Source organism: Malaclemys terrapin, chromosome 1 (genome assembly GCF_027887155.1).
Source record: "Malaclemys terrapin pileata isolate rMalTer1 chromosome 1, rMalTer1.hap1, whole genome shotgun sequence".
NCBI lineage: Eukaryota > Metazoa > Chordata > Testudines > Emydidae > Malaclemys > Malaclemys terrapin.
The window spans coordinates 123,433,893-123,452,280 of NC_071505.1; the positions used below are offsets into that span (position 1 = coordinate 123,433,893).

The following is an 18,388-nucleotide window of genomic DNA, read 5'->3' on the forward strand; positions in this document are numbered from 1 at the left end:
CAATCACACTTTTCATTACAGTAGGACCTTGTCTTGATATCTGGCCATATTGTCCTCTCTTACTACTGTTGTGTGCCAGTTGGCTACTACGTTCCATCCCAGAAGTAACTGCATTTCATCAGTGTTACAAGAAGGTAGTTTGTGTAGCACTGGGGGATCCCTCAAGATCAAAAACTAGGTGTTTAAAGTATTTTCTTACACCTTGATGTGTAAAGAAAATTCAGTGCAAATCACATCTAGCACCAGACACAGGGAGTTCTAAATACAATTTTTATGCAGACCACAGATTACCCTTCAAAGACTGAAGTACTCTGCCTCCAAATACGAGGCTACCCACCCAACTGTAAATAAATAAATTAATTAATGGAGATATCCCATCTCCTAGAACTGGAAGGGACCTTGAAAGGTCATCGAGTCCAGCCCCCTGCCTTCACTAGCAGGACCAAGTACTGATTTTGCCCCAGATCCCCAAGTGGCCCCCTCAAGGATTGAACTCACAACCCTGGGTATTTCGCTAGCAACATAATTATTAATGATCCCCATACTTCACACAACATATGCATTCCAAAGAGAGCCTGCACCCATGGATCTGAGCTTGTGGGGTACCACCTACATAATATTCTCCTTCCTGCTCCCTTATTCTGTGGAATCCTCTCTGCATAGGGAACACAAAGTTTCACTTCTGAATGTTTGACAGGGCAAGCAGAGGAAGGTGGAGAGGGTTCACTGGTCTGCACTGCATCACTGCATTCTCCCCACCCCAAACCCTCTGATTCTGTCTATACTAACTTACATAGCCTTCCCCCTATGTGGTGTGGAATAACCCTGAGAGGGGTTTCAGGGGAATCCACAGGACGAGTGAGCCCCATGTAGCACAATTCATAGAGGAATCATGTTGTTCAAGGGAGGCAAAATAATGGAGTAGGGAGGCAAGAGACCTCTGTGCAGATTTGCTGAGATTCCCTTGCATAGTTTGGGGGATATAGGGAGGGAGGAGTCCGAAACCCATGGCTTTTGCAGGGAGAATCTGAAGGAAATTCTGCAAGTGTAAACTAACAGTTGCTGCTCCTCTTTATAGCAGACACCTTAGTAATGTAGGGAGTACTGCAAGTACTAAACTATTTGTCTGAAGTAACAATGGCAAAAATTTAAGGGTGGCAACTGTTCATTCTACAGAACTATACACTGAGGAATGAGTTGATGGCAGGACTGGGATTTAAATCCAGGTCTCCGGACTGCCAGCCCACTATTCAAACCAGCAGAACATTCTGCCTCTCTCATTTTCGTGAAAAGGTGTCAAAAATCCCACCATCACATTGTCATTCTTGGTGGCAAAAGAATGAGAAGTCAGTTGTGCCTTTTAAGTCACAGCCTGCAGCAGGACATAACTTGGAAGCACACTGCTTCTGCAGCAGTTCCCAGAGAAGCACAGCTTGTGCATCACACTTTTACAGGGTGCAAGATGTGCTTTCCTCCACACATGGCAAAGTCTGCTGGTCTGTACAGGGCAAGAAAGGGAGAAAGGCCATAACCTTTCCATTTCCACAGCCCTTCTGGGGAGGCTACCATTGCTGGACTGAAGCAATCCAGGCTCCTGGCATCCTATTTCCCTCAGCCTGCACCCACATGCAGAAATTCTCACATTCTACCCTGGAATGGGCTTGGAGAATGAACCACCTTCTCATCCCTAGGGGGTGGCCTCTCCAGAGCAGGGTACCAGGTATACAGGAAGGGCAGGGTGAGCAAGCTTTCATACCCAGAGCTCAATCTGGTGCCTGTGCTGTAGACAAACAGAAAACTTCAGCCTGCAAGGTTGTCAATCCAGCACATTTCATGCACACTTTTTTTTTTTTTGCTTTGTTTAAAAAAAAGGAAAAATAAATGCATGAAAAAATATTCCTCATGCAATAAACACATCAATGCTCATTTTCCCTATATTCTACTTTGGGCCATTTTGTGTAAAATCTTTAATTAAAGTTTTTCTTTGAAATTGTCATCATCAAACCAGAAGAAAGAAAGTAAAAAACGGAAGGACACAGCTGTGCATATATGAAGTGCTATTCAGTACCAAATGAATTGGAACAAAATAAGTATCGTGACTGTTATGCTCTTAGTTTTGGCTCTGTATTCTCAGTAGCACAGTCTAACTTGTCACTTTATATTGATTCCATCTGTTTACACTCTGCAGAGTATTGGCTTCCTACGGTGAACATTTCCTATTTACCAGCTGGTAGAGATAGGCCAAACCAGATAGAAAAGAATTAGACTATTTTCAGAGCCTCATAAACATAAAATCAAAAATTTGTGGGGGAAGGGAAGTAGGAAAGTGGGGAGTGAGGAAGAGATACTGGGCCTAATTCTCATTTATACGAAGGCCCTTTATACATTCTAGCAATTTAGAGAGACCTTAAAATTGGTGTAATATATTTATGCGCACTTTGAGGCCTCTTTACACCACCATACTTTATGGAGTGTAAAGGCGGCTTAGTGTAAATCAGGCTCAGTATGTTGCTTACCTGTAAAGAGACACTAGCCGTTTAGGTCCAAAACTAAGGATTAGTTAGTATGAATACTTATGCACAAACATCTCCATACAACAGCTAGAAGTGAAATGCCTAAATGTAAACCCTGATGCGTACGTGCATTATGGAGCCATCATTGTATCCTCACAAGCCTGCTTATAAATTTACTTTTTCTAGTGGTTGGTTCTCTTCTTTTTTCTTCTTTGCTGAGGCGGTTTCAACCCCACAGCTGCTAGCTCCTCAGGTGAATATTTTGCTGCTTTTGTTGAAAGCTGTTTCAGGTGGCCAGTCTTACCTGAATCTAACTTTTTTTTTAATGTTTGGAGACACTTCACTGTTTGAATCAATAGTTCCGTCCTTGCTTTTCTGTGCTTTTGGATAAGTAATCAAGGAGAAAATCCTGCCCCTTACTCTGAGGCTATGGAGGCTCTCTTAGCAGCAAACCCAGTGAACTTCCATTGTGCAAAGGGACCCCTTTCCCTTTGCGCAGTGCTTTGACCCTCTGTATTCTCAGGATTTGGGTACAGGGGATGAGCACCCTGTGGGGCACAGAGCCCTGCTCTGCAGGAGCACCCAGTGCAGTAGTATGCAGACAGTGCATGGAGTGGGCAGGGGAGGGGAAGGACCAGAAGATCTGCTGCTATTCAAACCCTCTAGTCTTCCCCTTCCCACAGTGAGGGGAGCGCAGAAAGGACTGCACAGGCTACTCCAGCCACTGGGCTGTCTTAACTTCTTCAGATTGGCTCTTAAGCCACTCACTAAGTAGACAGAGGCTTACTTATGGCAAATAAAAGTGGTGATTGTTATGTCACAAAATCACTTGGACTAGATGGGACATCAAGTGGGTCATGTAGTCCATCCTCTTGCACTGTAGCCGCATGTATTTCATTATAACAACACTCTGCACTTCTATAGAATCTTCCATCTGAGTATCTCAAAGTGTTTTCCAAGCATGAATGAGTTTAACCCTTGTGAGGTGAGAATTATTATCCTCTATTTTACAGATAAAGAAAAAATGGCGTTAAAGACCCAATTTTTAGAAATGTGTGTGCACAATTTCCCATACAATCACAGTAATTAACACAAACGTGTCCCTGTTAGATGGATGAAGGGCATATTGGAGGAGCAGAGTAAAGTTTGGTTTGGGAATAATCAATGTGCCATTTTACAGGTGAATATTTATTTAAGAGATTATATGAATGAAGTATATCTGAACATTAATTTATTTCGCTGGTTAATTTCCATAGTTTGAAATGCTTGGGGTTTTTAACTAAAATTTTCCTGGAATATATAGGTAGCAGTAACCTTACTTTCAAGTTGATAGCCTTTTCTATTAATGTACTTGAATATACATATCACCACTGTTTCAGAATGTCCTTAAAAAAATAACACAGAACCTGGGAAATTAAGTGTACCAGAACCCTAATTAGGACATTGGGGGATATTTTCAATTAATAAATTTAGATAAGAAGATATCTAAGCTGTTTCTTTTGTGATATGACATACTCAACATGAAAATGTAAATGTTACTCTCCAGTTAGTTGCATATAGCCAAATGAATAAAAGCTATGACATTAATAATAACTATATTCTGCTATGACTGATAGGCTTTTCTGCAGTGAGGAAAGATTGTCTTGGGTACAATCTGTCCTAACAGCTCTGCGATATGTTAATATTTTACTCAGACTAGAGAAAAGCTATATTCAGATGTCCACCATATAAGAGGGGCTGAGGATGCTACTGCAGCCTTGAGGTTGCAAAAGAAGCTGTAAAATAGGAAGGATTTTATTGTCTCCTCCCAATATATGTGCCAAGCCTGTGCCAAACAGTGTAGGGAGCAGGATTTGCATGAGGTTATGTCCTAGGATGCTTTTTTGCTTACATGAAAATCTTGGGGTGTGGTGGGACATGACACATGATGCTCCAGAGGGCACAGAACATTCTTCTGGTGAGCTCTGCGCCATGGCAAATATTTGCTATGATCTCTGGTTGGCTAACTGATGTCCAAGTATAATAAAAGATTACTACATTGATGCTGGATATTTTTTACTCCATCAGAGAAAAATCTATCTTACACATATCCATTTCACTATTACCTGAATCCTCAGCAGAAGGTACTAGAGTTTTTTCCATACAAGATGGTGCCAGAGATCTTAGGCTGGATTCTCCACAGCCTGCCCCTTGTGTCACTGTTTACTTTCATGCAAAGTGAAGGGCTTAAAATGCTGTTGTTCTGACTTGGTAGCATTTTTTTTTTACCAACTTTGCACAATTTAACTGATTACCCGAGATGCACTAAAGTGAAGAATCAGGCCCCTTAAATGAATCCGGCCTTCTAATCAAGCCAGCAACATCTAGAACTAAGAGTACCAGTACCATTTATGAAATGCCAGAACTTAACTTATAAAGTAAATAACCATTTTAGCAATCAGTTTCTGTTACTATCCACCTCTACGGTACCTTTTCCTTTAAGAGGGACTCCAGCTGACTTAATGTCATGGTTTGGCTGCCTTGGCTATCATTCCATCTAAAAATAAATAATATGAACAAAAGGATTAGACATAAGGCAAATGCATTACATTACTGTTGTAGACCAACAGTGGCCCAATTATTGATATCAGTGAGAGTTTTGCCTAAGTATGGAATGAGTAAAGACTGCAGGAATGGGCCTCCACAGTGATCCTGCACACGGCTCTGGGCCCGGCTGCACTGCCCTGCTGCACTGGCATAAAGTGACACTGAATCTGGTGGATCCAGCTCCCAGATGATCTCCCCGTGCAAGTGGATTCTTGAGCAATGTAGAGACATTGTAGCTCCTACACCTTGCACACCATGGCTGACAATGTGGAGGATGTGGCTGGAAGACAATAGCGTAGCTTCCCAGTGCCTAAGCAATCCCCAGCTGTTTTAACAGCCACTGGGGCCATTGGCAGCTGATACTGATGTGTGGCTGGGCCAGGGAACAAGACTGACACACACAGGAGTCCTAGAATCAGGTGAATACAAAGGACACCTCTGTACCTCAATGCCCAGCTGCATCAAGCGCTCCTCAGCCATAAATGAGGATCTAGCCCTTTGTATTTATAAGATCATTGTCAATGATCTTTTAACATGTGAGGTTTTTTAGAAAAAGAATGGCCCTACTCTCACCCATTTACTTACATCAAAACCACAGACCAAGTCATTTTCACAATTAACAATTAACAAGTTTTATTTTTCTCAACGGATCTGACAGATTCTAAATTCCTGTTTTCCCCGGCTCTTCCCCTAACTAAGGGCTTGACCCTGAAAACACTTATGCAAGAAAGTACTGGTGTGTATTTGCAGGATCGAGTGCTAAAGACCAAATTCTGCCCTGACTTACAGCCCATTGGGTTCACTGAGATTGTGTGGGCTTTAAATCAGGGCAGAAACCAGCCCTAAGCTCCCTCTTACAAAATTTTCTCTGGGAAAACAGCACCTGCACTGCCCTCCTGTGGCAAACTCCTGTAAGTTAAGCTACAACTATCCCACATTTATTTTTGCTTCACAACATTTTCTGACGTACATTGCGTATAGTTTTAATACATGTCTACAAGTATTTGGTTGGTCACAATGCAGCATTTTTTAATTAATTACAGGTTTGATTCTGTTCTCTTTCACCAGTATAAACCAAGAGTTTATGAACTAAACTCATTCAGATTCCATGTGAAAGTGAGAGGAAAATCAGGCCCCACATGTTTAACCTATTCATTATTTTTTCCATGATATAAAAAGGGATTAAGCTTTCATTTTGTGCATGATCCTTCATTCTCTATTTAATTAATTTTTGCTAATTAATCACAAGTTTTGTAAAGCTCCCTTGTTTCTCTGGAAGACAGCAGCCTTAAATTCCCTCCTCCCATTTTCTGCCTCCCTTCCTCTCCTCCTCTCCCTTCCTCCTGCTTCCTTTCAGTGGACTACTCCCACTGTTGTTTCCTCCTCATTCTCTGGGAGGTTTGTTAACTTTACACTTGACGGTAAAAGAGCTGGGTCAGAATCTGTAGAATAACTTCTAAGGCAACTGTCTGTTAGAGCCTGGATCATCTGCTCCCACAATCAAACCTGCAGGAGAAGGAATCTATGGAAGGAAATCTCCATGAGGATCCCATTGCAGAGTCCCTAACCAGTCATCCCAGAAGGGAGAGGAAAGGGGGAGGGGGGGAGTTAAATTATATAGTGCTTTTGGAGCAAAGCTACTAGGTAAATGTAGGATTAGTTTTACAGTATAATATACAGTATGGTACTCAGAGAATGCTTTGCATTATACCTCTCAGATGTCCCTCATGTGAAGGGAAGGCACTCATTTTAATCCCAAAGTTACCTACCTACCAGACAAAATTGGTACCTCCACACTTTTATTGCTGAAAGTAATTTACATCAGAAGTAAAGAAGGATTTAAAAGTGAAGCTCCAGAGAGGAGAAAGTTACTCACCTTGTGTAGTAACTGAGGTTCTTCGAGAGATGTCCCTGTGGGTGCTCCACTCCAGGTGAAGGGATGTCCCTACGCCTTTGCTTGGAGAGTTTTGCAGCAGTGTCTGTATGGGTCACGCACACGCAGTGCCTCCCTCGCGTGCCACTGGCGCCTCAATAGCGCACGCAACCTGGACTCCTCAGTTCCTTCTCTATCCCGGAGTCTGCTCCAAACTCTGAAGTAGAGGGGAGGAGATTGGGTAGTGGAGCACCCACAGGGACACTCATCTTGAAGAACCTCAGTTACTGCACAAGGTGAGTAACCTTCTGTTCGAGAGAGAGATGTCCCTGTGGGTCCTCCACTCCAGATGACTGAAGATCAGTGCCGACCTCAGACAGTAGGGGCTTCGGAGTTGGTAAAATAGCCGTTGATAGTACAACTCAGCCAAGTCAAGTATCCACCTGAGGACCTTGCGTAACAGCATAATGTTTAGCAAAGGTGTGTTCAGAGGCCCAGGGGGCAGCTTTGCAAATGTCTATAAGGGGAATGTTGTTTAGAAATCCCACTGCCGTCAATATTGATCTGGTAGAATGCATCTTGATTCCCATTGGAGGTTGTATGCCTCTTAATTGATAGCATAGGTGAATGCATTGGGATGTCCATTTAGATATTCTTTGAATGAATATGGAGTTACCCTTAGAGCATTCTGTGATAGAGATAAAAAGTTTCGGTGAGACTTTAAATGGCTTGGTCCTGTCAAGGTAAAAAGACAATGCTCTCCTAACATCCAGGGTGTGCACTGTGGCTTCAAAAGTGTTGGTGCGTGGTTTAGGAAAGAAAGTAGGTAGTTGTATTGGTTGATTGATGTGAAGGACGAATATACTTCGGGAAGGATTTGGGACGGGTTGGCAAAGTGACTCTATCTTTAAAAAAGATAGTAGATGGTGGGTCTGCCAGGAGCACCCTGATTTCTCCCACATGCCTAGATGATGTGATTGCTATTAGAAACGCCACTTTCATGGACAGGTGTAGTAGGGAACAGGTTGCTAAAGGTTTGAATAGTTTATGCATCAGGGCTGTTAGGACCAAGTTTAAGTCCCATGGTTGCATGGGTGGTCTCACGTCCGGACAGAAAGTTTGGATACCCTTAAGGAATCGCTTTGTGAGAGGGTGAGCAAAGATTGTAGTGTCACCAATTTTGACACTAGTGTCACTTTATTGAGCTGAGGGAAAGATCGGATTGTTTCAGTTCTGGGAGGTAGTCCAATATAATTGGAAAAGGTGCAAATGCTGCAATGGTTTGTCTGGTGGAACACCATGTAGTAAATTTCCTCCATTTGTGGAGACAGGTGCTACGTGTAGTATGTTTTCTACTGTGTAGCAGCACTCTCTGGACCTACTCAGAGCAATTTAGCTCATCATTAGAGAACCATGGAGGAGCCATGCCTTGAGATGTAGCATCTTTATGTTGGGGTGTTGTAGTTGGCCCTCCCATTGGGTTAATAGGTCTGTCTGTAGAGGGAGTGTGACTGGGGTATTTGCGGACATCCATGTTACGTATGGATACCACGCTTGTCTTGGCCGTGTGTAGGCTATTAAGATTACTGTGGCCCTCTTGGTCCTTATCTTCAGTACCACTCTCGATAGTAATGGTATCGGTGGGAACGTGTATAGAAAGTCTGAGTTCCAAGTGATCATGAACGCATTCCCCATCCCCCAGACTGGACCTGGAGCATAATTTGGGGCATTTTGTGTTGCATGCTGTCATGAATAGGTCCATTTGTGAGTAACCCCACAAGTTCGGAATATGTCTTCCAGGATGGCATTGTTTAACTCCCATTCATGATCGAGGAGAAAACATCTGCTGAGTTCGTCTGCCATGGTGTTCTGGCATCCGGGTAGGTAGGAGGCTGAGATATGGATATTGTACTGGATGCACCAATTCCAGAGTCTCATAGCCTTGGTACATAGTGAATGCGATCAGGCTCCCCCTTGTCTGTTTATGTAAAACCTACAGGGGATGTTGTCGGTCATTACTCTGATGTTTGAGTTTCTTATGAGCTCCCCATCCGATAAGGGATGCATCTGTTGTGATCATAAGCGATGGAGGATCTTGTGTGAACGGGATACCCGAGAACAGACTGTGTAGTTGAGTCTACCCGGTTAGTGAGTCCTTGACCTTGGGGGCATAGTTAATCGTATGTTTAACTTGTTTTTGTTTGGTCTGTAAACGGTTGCTAGCCAGTCTTGTAGCAGCGCATGTACAAGCATGCATGTTTGACTACAAAAGTGCATGCCACCATGTGACCCAGTAGTTGTAGCCATTTGTGGGCAGTGATCTGTGGACTGTTCCGAACTGTGGATATGAATGTCTTTATAGTGTCGAATCTGTCTTGTGGAAGTGCCATCCTCAAATCGAGGTGAGCACCGATGAACTCCAGTCGTTGAGTTGGTTCTATTGTAGATTTGTTTATGTTTATTTGTAGGCCAAGACTCTGGAAACAGTGCATGGTCATTTGATTGGATTGAATGGCGTCCGAGTGGGTGTGTGACTTCAGGAGACAGTCATCCAAGTAAGGAAAAATTATTATTCCTTGTTTTCTCAGGTGTACTGTCACTACCACGAGAATCTTTGAGAAAACGTGAGGCGCTGTTGACAGGCCGAAAGATAGAACCTTGTACTGGTCGTGGTCTGTGCTCAAAGTAAATTTCAGAAAACATCTGTGGGAAGGGTGTATAGTGTATAGTGACATGAAAATAAGCATCCTGCAGGTCGAGGGCTGAAAACCAGGCCCCCGGCTTCAGCGCTGTTGTTAAGGTAATCATCCTGAATCTTTGCTTTTTCACAAACTTGTTCAATCAGCTGAGATCAAGGACTGGTCACCACCTCCCACTTTTCTTTTGTGTTAAAAAATAGTGGGCGTAAAACCCCTTCCCTCTGTGTTGAGCAGGGACAGTCTCCACTGCCCCTAATTGGAGGAGATGTTCTACCTCTTGGCGAAGCAAGTTATCATGAGAGAGGTCCCTGAAGAGGGAAGAGGAGGAGGGTGGGTAAGGGGATAGACAGGAAAGGAATGGTATAGCCCAATCGGATGACATCTAGGGCCCATTTGTCTGTGGTGCTAGCCGCCCAATTGGCATAGACGGGGAGCAAATGGTCTCCAAACAGCTGGATGGTTGGTGGAAGTGCTGGAATGGGTGAAAGATCTTCTTGACCCTCGACCCAGACTTCAAATTTGCTTATCTGAGGAAGGCAGTTGGGACACTGCTAGTGGTGGAGGGCATCGTCGTTGTGGTCTCTGTCTCTATCATTGCTGCTGTTGTTCCTTGTATGGCCTTTGATGTTGCTGTGTATATGCCGGGTATCTAGGGCACTCACACGGTTGATACATGTATTGTCTCCTTCTTGTGGCAGGGGTATGGATGCCAAGGGACTGAAGGGTGGCCCATGAATCCATGAAGTGTACAGCACTTCATTGGTTTTGGCTGCAAACAGTTTTTCCCCATCAAAAGGGAGATCTTCAACAGTGACGAAGAATTGAACCAGGAGGCTCAGTGCATGACTACGGCCATTGCGGTGGACCTGGCGGCCATGTCAGCAGCATCCAATGAGGACTGTAGAGCCGTGCATGAGATCATCTGCCCTTCAGGGACCAGAGCTTTGAATTGTTGTCACTTTTCCTCATGAATTTCATTAATAAATTCCATAAATTTACCATAATTCCTGTGGTCATATTTGGCAAGTAATGCCGCATAATTTGCCACTCTGAATTGTAGCGTAGACGAAGAGTATACTTTGTGGCCAAATAGGACAAGTCTCTTACTCTCCTTATTGGAGGGAGTGCACCAAAAATGTTGCTGTTTACTCCTTTGGTTGGCCGCTTCCACAACCAGTGAATTGGGTGCTGAGTGTGTGAAAAGAAATTCGGATCCCTTCGAGGGAGCGTAATATTTTCGGTCTGTCCTTTTGCAGGTTGGGGGTATTGTGGCTGGAATTTACCACACCATCTTGGAAGGTTCCATGATAGCCCCGTTGATTAGTGATGCTATCTTGGAGGAGGCCGATGTCTATAAGATATCAGCTAACTCATGCTGAGTTTCTGGCACTTCCTCCAGAGCGATCTTAAGCTCGTTAGCCATTCTTTTTAATAAAGCCTGAAAGTGGGTAAAATCATCTGCTGTGGCTGGTGGTGGAGACAAAATAGCCTCGTCTGGTGAGGAAGATGAGTTGTTATTGGTTGGCGAGGTGTCAGGAGCAGTGCCCTCTACCTATTGCACCATGGGCTCCTCTCATGTTTCCAACGCTTCCGATTGTAAAGGTGGAGGTGGAGATCTGGTGTCGTCCCTACGTGGACTGGGGCGGCTGCTATGGTGTCTTCTATAAGACTTCCAGGGACTCCACTATGGCCAATGACCTGGGAAGGGCCTGAGTGGTCCCATCCATGGATGGCCATACTAAGGTGGTACATCGTGAGAATATGAGGACCATGATCTCAATGGTCCGGCAGCAATAAGTGTCTTAATCAGGGAAGAATGGAGTGGGGAGAATGCCCCTTCAATCTCATCATCTTCATCACTAGAAAACTGTGATGGTATCGGAGACAGCTGACAATGCGGTACTGATGCTGCCGGTGAGACATCAGTACCCAATAGAGGAGATTCTGGAGTTGGTGAGACCAACAAATCTTTCTGATGCATGAAAAGGCACTGTACCGAGAGCATCGGTGCTGAGGGGCAGGGTGCCGATTGCACCAGCGGCACAGTGAGATGAGTAGGTGCCCGAGTAACTTGTGTCAGCACCGTCACGCTACGCGCATTCGTCTGTGGCACAGGAATAGGAGCGGTTGTCAGTACCGTCTCCTTTGGCACTATTGACGGTGCCATGGTGGAGACAAGCAGCTGAAAGCCATTAGTCTCGGCACTGGAGCAGTGGGTACTGGCGGCGGCCACTGCACAGACAGCACCGGAGGTGCCTGGAGCATCATAGGTGCTGAGCTACAGAGCAGTTGGCACCGATGAAGCTGATTAGGTTGGTGACCATTTTGAGGTGATGATGCTCTCTATGAGGCGAGGAAGCTGGCTGCTTTTTTGTCGGTTTTTTTGTCCCTAGAGAATCTTGGCGTTGAGAAGACAGGTGACCTCTACCGAGAAGAGGGTTCCTGCCCAGGGTTGGAGGCTGGTCTGAGGGACTTTTCCATGAGGAGGAGTTTAAGCCTCAGGTCCCTGTCGTTTAGTGCCCTAGCCTTCAGTTTATTACAATGGGCACATTTCTGGGGAATGTGGGATTCCCCAGGTAACGGACACATTGAGAGTGTCCATCTGAGATAGGCATCGCCTCTCTGCATGTTGTGCATCTTTTAAAACCCAGTGAACCAGGCATTTTCTAACTGCACTATGGAATGTAAAATAATTTCTTTTTTACAGGGGCTGTAGGTGTAACAACTGAAACTTATCTGACTAAACTAACCTAAAACTAAAACCTAATTTACTAATTTATATAATCTGTCTAATTGAAAAACTAAGGTTTTCAACGGGACTGCTGAGCTCCGTCTCAGGCCGGGGACAGTAGAGAAGGAACTGAGGAGTCTGGGTCATGCACACGCTATTGAGGTGCCAATGGCACATGAGGCAGGCACTGCACATTCGCAACCCATACGGACACTGCTGCAAAACTCTCCGAACAAAGGCGCAGGGATGCACCTTCACCTGGAGTGGAGTTCTCACAGGGATATCTCTCAAAGAAGCATGTTATTTATATTGAAGGAATGAATCCCACAGCATTTTAACTTTCCTGCCAGAATAATGTTTGTGAGTCCCTCAGATTGTGTCTTTGTCACACACTGCATCCTGCAAGTTGAGTTCTATGTTTTGAGTATCCCTAAAAAATGTTAACCTCAGCTCACATCTAACTTCTCATATACTCAGTTATACTTACTACTAGTTAACAGAATATACCAATTAGGCTTGAAGCTCTATATGTTTACATTACAAGATCAATGGCCTGACAGACTACCTCCCCTCCCTTCAGTGATCACATAAGATCCCTATGGCAACTACACCAATTGTTTATATGGAAAAGCAATATTGGAAAAGTACTTAATGTTCCTGGAGCTGTTTGTAACACGATGTAACAGCTGGAAACAAAGAGAGCTAGAACCATTTAACCAGCCTACTCTCTGCAGACCGCTAGCAAGTAATCCATGATCACAGTTTGGGAACAATGAGATTACATAATAAGAAGCTCTTACCTTCTTTGCATGTTGACACTTTTGGCAACCCTAGTGAACTTTGCCAGGAAGTCAAGATATGGTACAGTAACTTTGCTAGTCATCGGAATCTATGTTTCAATAAAAAGTGTGTTAAATAAATGGATTTCTAGATAAATCCTGTAATGAAATCTCATGGGACTAAAAAAAAAAACATTCACTTCCATTATTGGTTAACTACTTTATTAAAATGCAAAAATAATCTCCTCTGATAGCCTCTCATTTGTTGCATGTACTGCATGTCATTTCTTCTCGCCTTTTGTCAATGCTCAAATATAGTATCAATGTATATCTGATAAATCCTCCAGCAAGAGGCTATATTCTACACTTATAAGGGACAAGGACTTGAGGATCATGTAGGTCTTTTCCTCACACTAACTCTATGATCTTCTGTGTCTATGTGTGAAAATATATCCCATCTAATCCAACCGGTGAGACAATCTTTCCCTGTGTACCACATGCATATGTAAGGTACTTCCACATATTGATCCACATATTGCTTGTGGATCCACATATTGCTTATTTGGTATAATCAAGGACCCTAATTACTTACATTTTAACTGAAATCAGTGCTGAATTTTCAGAGACCAATATTTTTAAAATGTGAAGATAACACCTTGTAAAATTCAATATAAGTGAAAATCAAACAACAAGCATGTTGGAAAGGATATAAAACCTAAAATCTGTGAAACCTTAGGACAGAAAGTCATGGCCACAGGGGTCAGGACTGGAACTCCACAGGGCCAAATATCCATCTTCTATTACTCATTAGCATTATAAATCGTTGGGGAGAAGGATACGTATGTTGAAAGCAACTAGAAACAATGGCTTGGAGGTGTGTGGTATAACTCTTTGCTGTTCACCGTACGGTTCTAAATGTTGTTGTATCACAGTTAAATCACTAAACTGAAAAAATGAGAACTTTACAGAGCTAATACCAGAAAGCAGACTCCCTGGACAAAGAAAAGATTTTCAAAGTCGCCTAGAGGAGTTAGCCACACAATTCCATTTGAAATTAACGGGCGTTGTACAGCTATCCCCTGGTGGGTTTTGAAAATCTCAACCAGTGTATACAACTAATGGTCTTTAAAGAATATATTCCACCCTAGCTATGGCTTAAAGGTGGTGAACAGACAACTATCCTTCCTCCCAATTATTCATTATTTTACAGTGCTCAAAAGTGTGCTAAGCTCCTTAAAATATAAATAAGAACGTGTTCTACCATGACTCAAAGGGTTTTCAATCTGATCTTTCTCCAGGAATAAGACTGCATAATTTGATTAATTATCACAAAAGCTACTAATGAATTGTAACTTCTTCAGACAGTGGGAGAAATAATGTAGACGGAATCCTTTAAAAGAAATATTAATGGCCAAATCTAGTTCATTTTACTCGCATAAGTAATTCTATTGTCTTCATTAGAACTACTCACATAAGGCAAGAAGGATTTGGCCCCATCTATCATCATTTTGATAAAACCAGACCTGCTCCTGCTCCCACTGAAATCGAGAGGAAATTCTGCCATTGACGTGGATAAGAACAGCCCCCAAGTGATTATACACATTTATAACATAGCGTACCTGTGCCAGCACAGAATCAAACTGTGCTTGTGTCAGAGGAAAAAGAAAGGTTTCAATCACTCTTCTGAATTCGCCTTTTGTGACTGTTAGGGTGTGATCAATGTCAATTGTCTGAAATGCTTTTTTAAGTTCACCTTCTTTTTCAGCTGTCTTTTTAAGTAAAATCTGCTCAATTTCTGAGGAGGATAGCGTGGAATCTGGGACAGAACGCACAGATGTAGCTGTAAAACATATCAGACAGTTACCATACACTCTTAAACCTGGCAAAATCAAATGTGGGGTTTTTTTGCTGAGAATTCAACATAAATCAATCCATCTTCAGAGATATCACTGTAAATTAATTAACATTGGTGCGGCACTTTGAAGATCAAAAGCAATATAAAAGTGCTAAGTATTATTTAAAAAATTCCCAACTCTTTCTTTATAACATTATAGCCAAGACCAGGGCTGGCTCCAGGCACCAGCCGAGCAAGCTCGTGCTTGGGGCGGCAGATTCTATGGGGCGGCATTCCGCCCAATCCTAGGGTGGCATGGCCGCTTTTTGTTTGTTTGTTTTGTTTTGTTTGCCAATCCGGCCGCCCTGTAGAGGGCGGCAGCGTGGAGGAGGGGAGTGCCCTGCTGGGAGCGGGCTGTGCGCGCCGTCTGCCCCAGCGGTGCCAGGTCTGTAGCAAGCCCAGCAGGGAAGCCTGAGTCCTTCCCTCCCCGCCAACCGGAGCGGCGTGGAGCCCTCCCAGCAGGCAGCGCAGCAGTCGGGGCCGCATGGCGAGCGCCCCGCTGAAGCCCTGGCTGCCCCTTACTATCTCTCCCCCCGCTCCCTCTCTCTCCGCCCCGCTAGCTGGAGCACGTCTGCAGTCCACACACTTAGCCCAGCAGCAGAGTCTGTCCTATCTCAGGGACTCTCTTTCTGTCCCACCATCCCCACGAACACGATACAGTTCTGCAGTGATCTGGAAGCCTACTTTCGTCGTCTCCGACTCAAGGAATATTTTCAACGCACCACTGAACAGTGCACTGACCCACAGGAACCCTCCTACCAACACTACAAGAAGAAGAACTCTGCGTGGAGTCCTCCTGACGGTCGAAATGACAGACTGGACTTCTACATAGAGTGCTTCCACAGACGTGCACAGGCTGAAATTGTGGACAAACAACATCACTTGTCCCATAACCTCAGCCGTACAGAACGCAATGCCATCCACAGCCTCAGAAACAACTCTGACATTATCATCAAAGGGGCTGACAAAGGAGGTGCTATAGTCATAATGAACAGGTCAGATTATGAACAGGAGGCTGCCAGGCAACTCTCCAAGACCACATTCTACAGGCCACGATCCCACTGAGGAATACCAAAAGAAACTACACCATCTGCTCAAGAAATTCCCAGCTACAGTACGGGAACAAATCTACATGGACACACACACAGAACCCCGACCAGGGGTATTCTATCTGCTACCCAAGATCCATAAACTCAGAAACCCTGGATGCCCCATCATCTCAGGCATTGGCACTCTTACAGCAGGATTATCTGGCTATTTGGACTCTCTCCTCAGATCCTACGCTACCAGCACTCCCAGCTATCTTCGAGACACCACCGACTTCCTGAGGAAACTCCAATGCATTGGTGTTCTTCCTGAAAACACCATCCTGGCCACTATGGATATAGAAGCACTTTACACCAATATTCCACATGAGGATGGACTACAAGCTGTCAGGAACAGTATCCCTGATGAGGCCACAGCACGCCTGGTGGCTGAGCTTTGTGACTTTGTCCTCACCTACAACAACTTCAGATTTGGGGACAACTTATACCTTCAAGTCAGTGGCACTGCTATGGGTACCTGCATGGCCCCACAGTATGCCAACATTTTTATGGCTGACTTAGAACAATGCTTCCTCAGCTCTCGTCCCCTAGTGCCCCTCCTCTACTTGCGCTACATTGATGACATCTTCATCATATGGACCCACGGAAAGGAGGCCCTTGAAGAATTCCACCTGGACTTCAACAATTTCCACCCCACCATCAACCTCAGCCTGGACCAGTCCACACAAGAGAGACACTTCCTGGACACTACAGTGCAAATAAATGACAGTCACATAAACACCACCCTATACCGGAAACCTACTGACGGCTATACGTACCTACATGCCTCCAGCTTCCATCCAAGCCACATCACACGATCCATTGTCTAAAGCCAAGCCCTAAGATACAACCAAATTTGCTCCAACCCCTCAGACAGAGACAAACACCTACAAGATCTTTATCAAGCATTCGTAAAACTACAATACCCACCTGGGGAAGTGAGGAAACAGATTGACAGAGCAAGACGGGTACCCAGAAATCACCTACTACAGGACAGGCCCAACAAGGACAATAACAGAACACCACTGGCCATCACATACAGCCCCCATCTAAAACCTCTCCAGCGCATTATCCACGATCTACAACCTATCCTGGAAAATGATCCCTCACTCTCACAGACCTTGGGAGGCAGGCCAGTCCTCGCTTACAGACAACCCCCCCAACCTGAAGCAAATACTCACCAGCAACTACATACCACACCACAGAAACACCAACCCAGGAACCAATCCCTGTAGCAAACCTCATTGCCTACTCTGTCCCCATATCTACTCTGGCGACACCATCTGAGGACCCAACCACATCAGCCACACCATCAAGGGTTCATTCACCTGCACATCCACTAATGTTATATATGCCATCATGTGCCAGCAATGCCACTCTGCCATGTACATTGGCCAAACCGGACAGTCCGTCCGCAAAAGAATAAATGGACACAAATCGGACATCAGGAATGGTAACATACACAAGCCAGTAAGTGAACACTTCAATCTCTCTGGTCATTCTATTACAGATTTAAAAGTCACTATCATTGAACAAAAAAACTTCAGAAACAGACTTCAAAGAGAAACAGCAGAACTAAAATTCATTTGAAAATTTAACACCATTAATCTGGGCTTGAATAGGGACTGGGAGTGGCTGGCTCATTACAGAAGCAGCTTTTCCTCTCCTGGAATTGACACTTCCTCATCTATTATTGGGAGTCGACTACATCCACCCTGATTGAATTGGCCCTGTCAACCCTGGTTCTCCACTTGCGAAGTAACTTCCTGCTCTCCATGTGTCAGTATATAATGCCTGCATCTGTAACTTTCACTCTATGCGTCTGAAGAAGTGAGGTTTTTTACCCACGAAAGCTTATGCCCAAATAAATCTGTTAGTCTTTAAGGTGCCACCAGACTCCTTGTTGTTTTTGCAGATACAGACTAACACGGCTACCCCCTGATACTTGCAGCGCAGGGAGTCCCCCTGCACCCTGGCTCCGGCCGCCCCGCAGGGTTTTTTTTTTTCCCTCCTTTGCCGCTCCGACCGCGCCGCAATTTGTTTGTTTGTTTGCTTTGCCATTCTGGCCGCCCCGTTTTTTTTTTTTTTTTTTTTTGCTTGGGGCGGCAAAAAAGCCAGAGCTGGCCCTGGCCAAGACACTGGTTAACTTGGAAGATGCTCTAAAAGAGCAGTTAAAGTTACAAAGTAAAACATATGTAAAGTAACTCACAATATATTTATCCATCCCA

General features: G+C 44.3%; 1 protein-coding gene across 1 annotated transcript in view; it reads right to left on the reverse strand.

Annotated features, from left to right (window-relative positions):
* The window catches only part of EFCAB6 (EF-hand calcium binding domain 6), a 157,965-nt gene that overhangs the window by 126,123 nt on the left and 13,454 nt on the right, over window positions 1-18,388 (reverse strand). The window contains exons 3-5 of the mRNA XM_054037841.1: window positions 14,801-15,021; window positions 13,203-13,291; window positions 4,983-5,049 (exon numbers count right to left, since the gene is read on the reverse strand). Coding sequence (XP_053893816.1) covers window positions 4,983-5,049; window positions 13,203-13,291; window positions 14,801-15,021 — 377 coding nt within the window. The remainder of the gene's footprint in view (window positions 1-4,982; window positions 5,050-13,202; window positions 13,292-14,800; window positions 15,022-18,388) is intronic.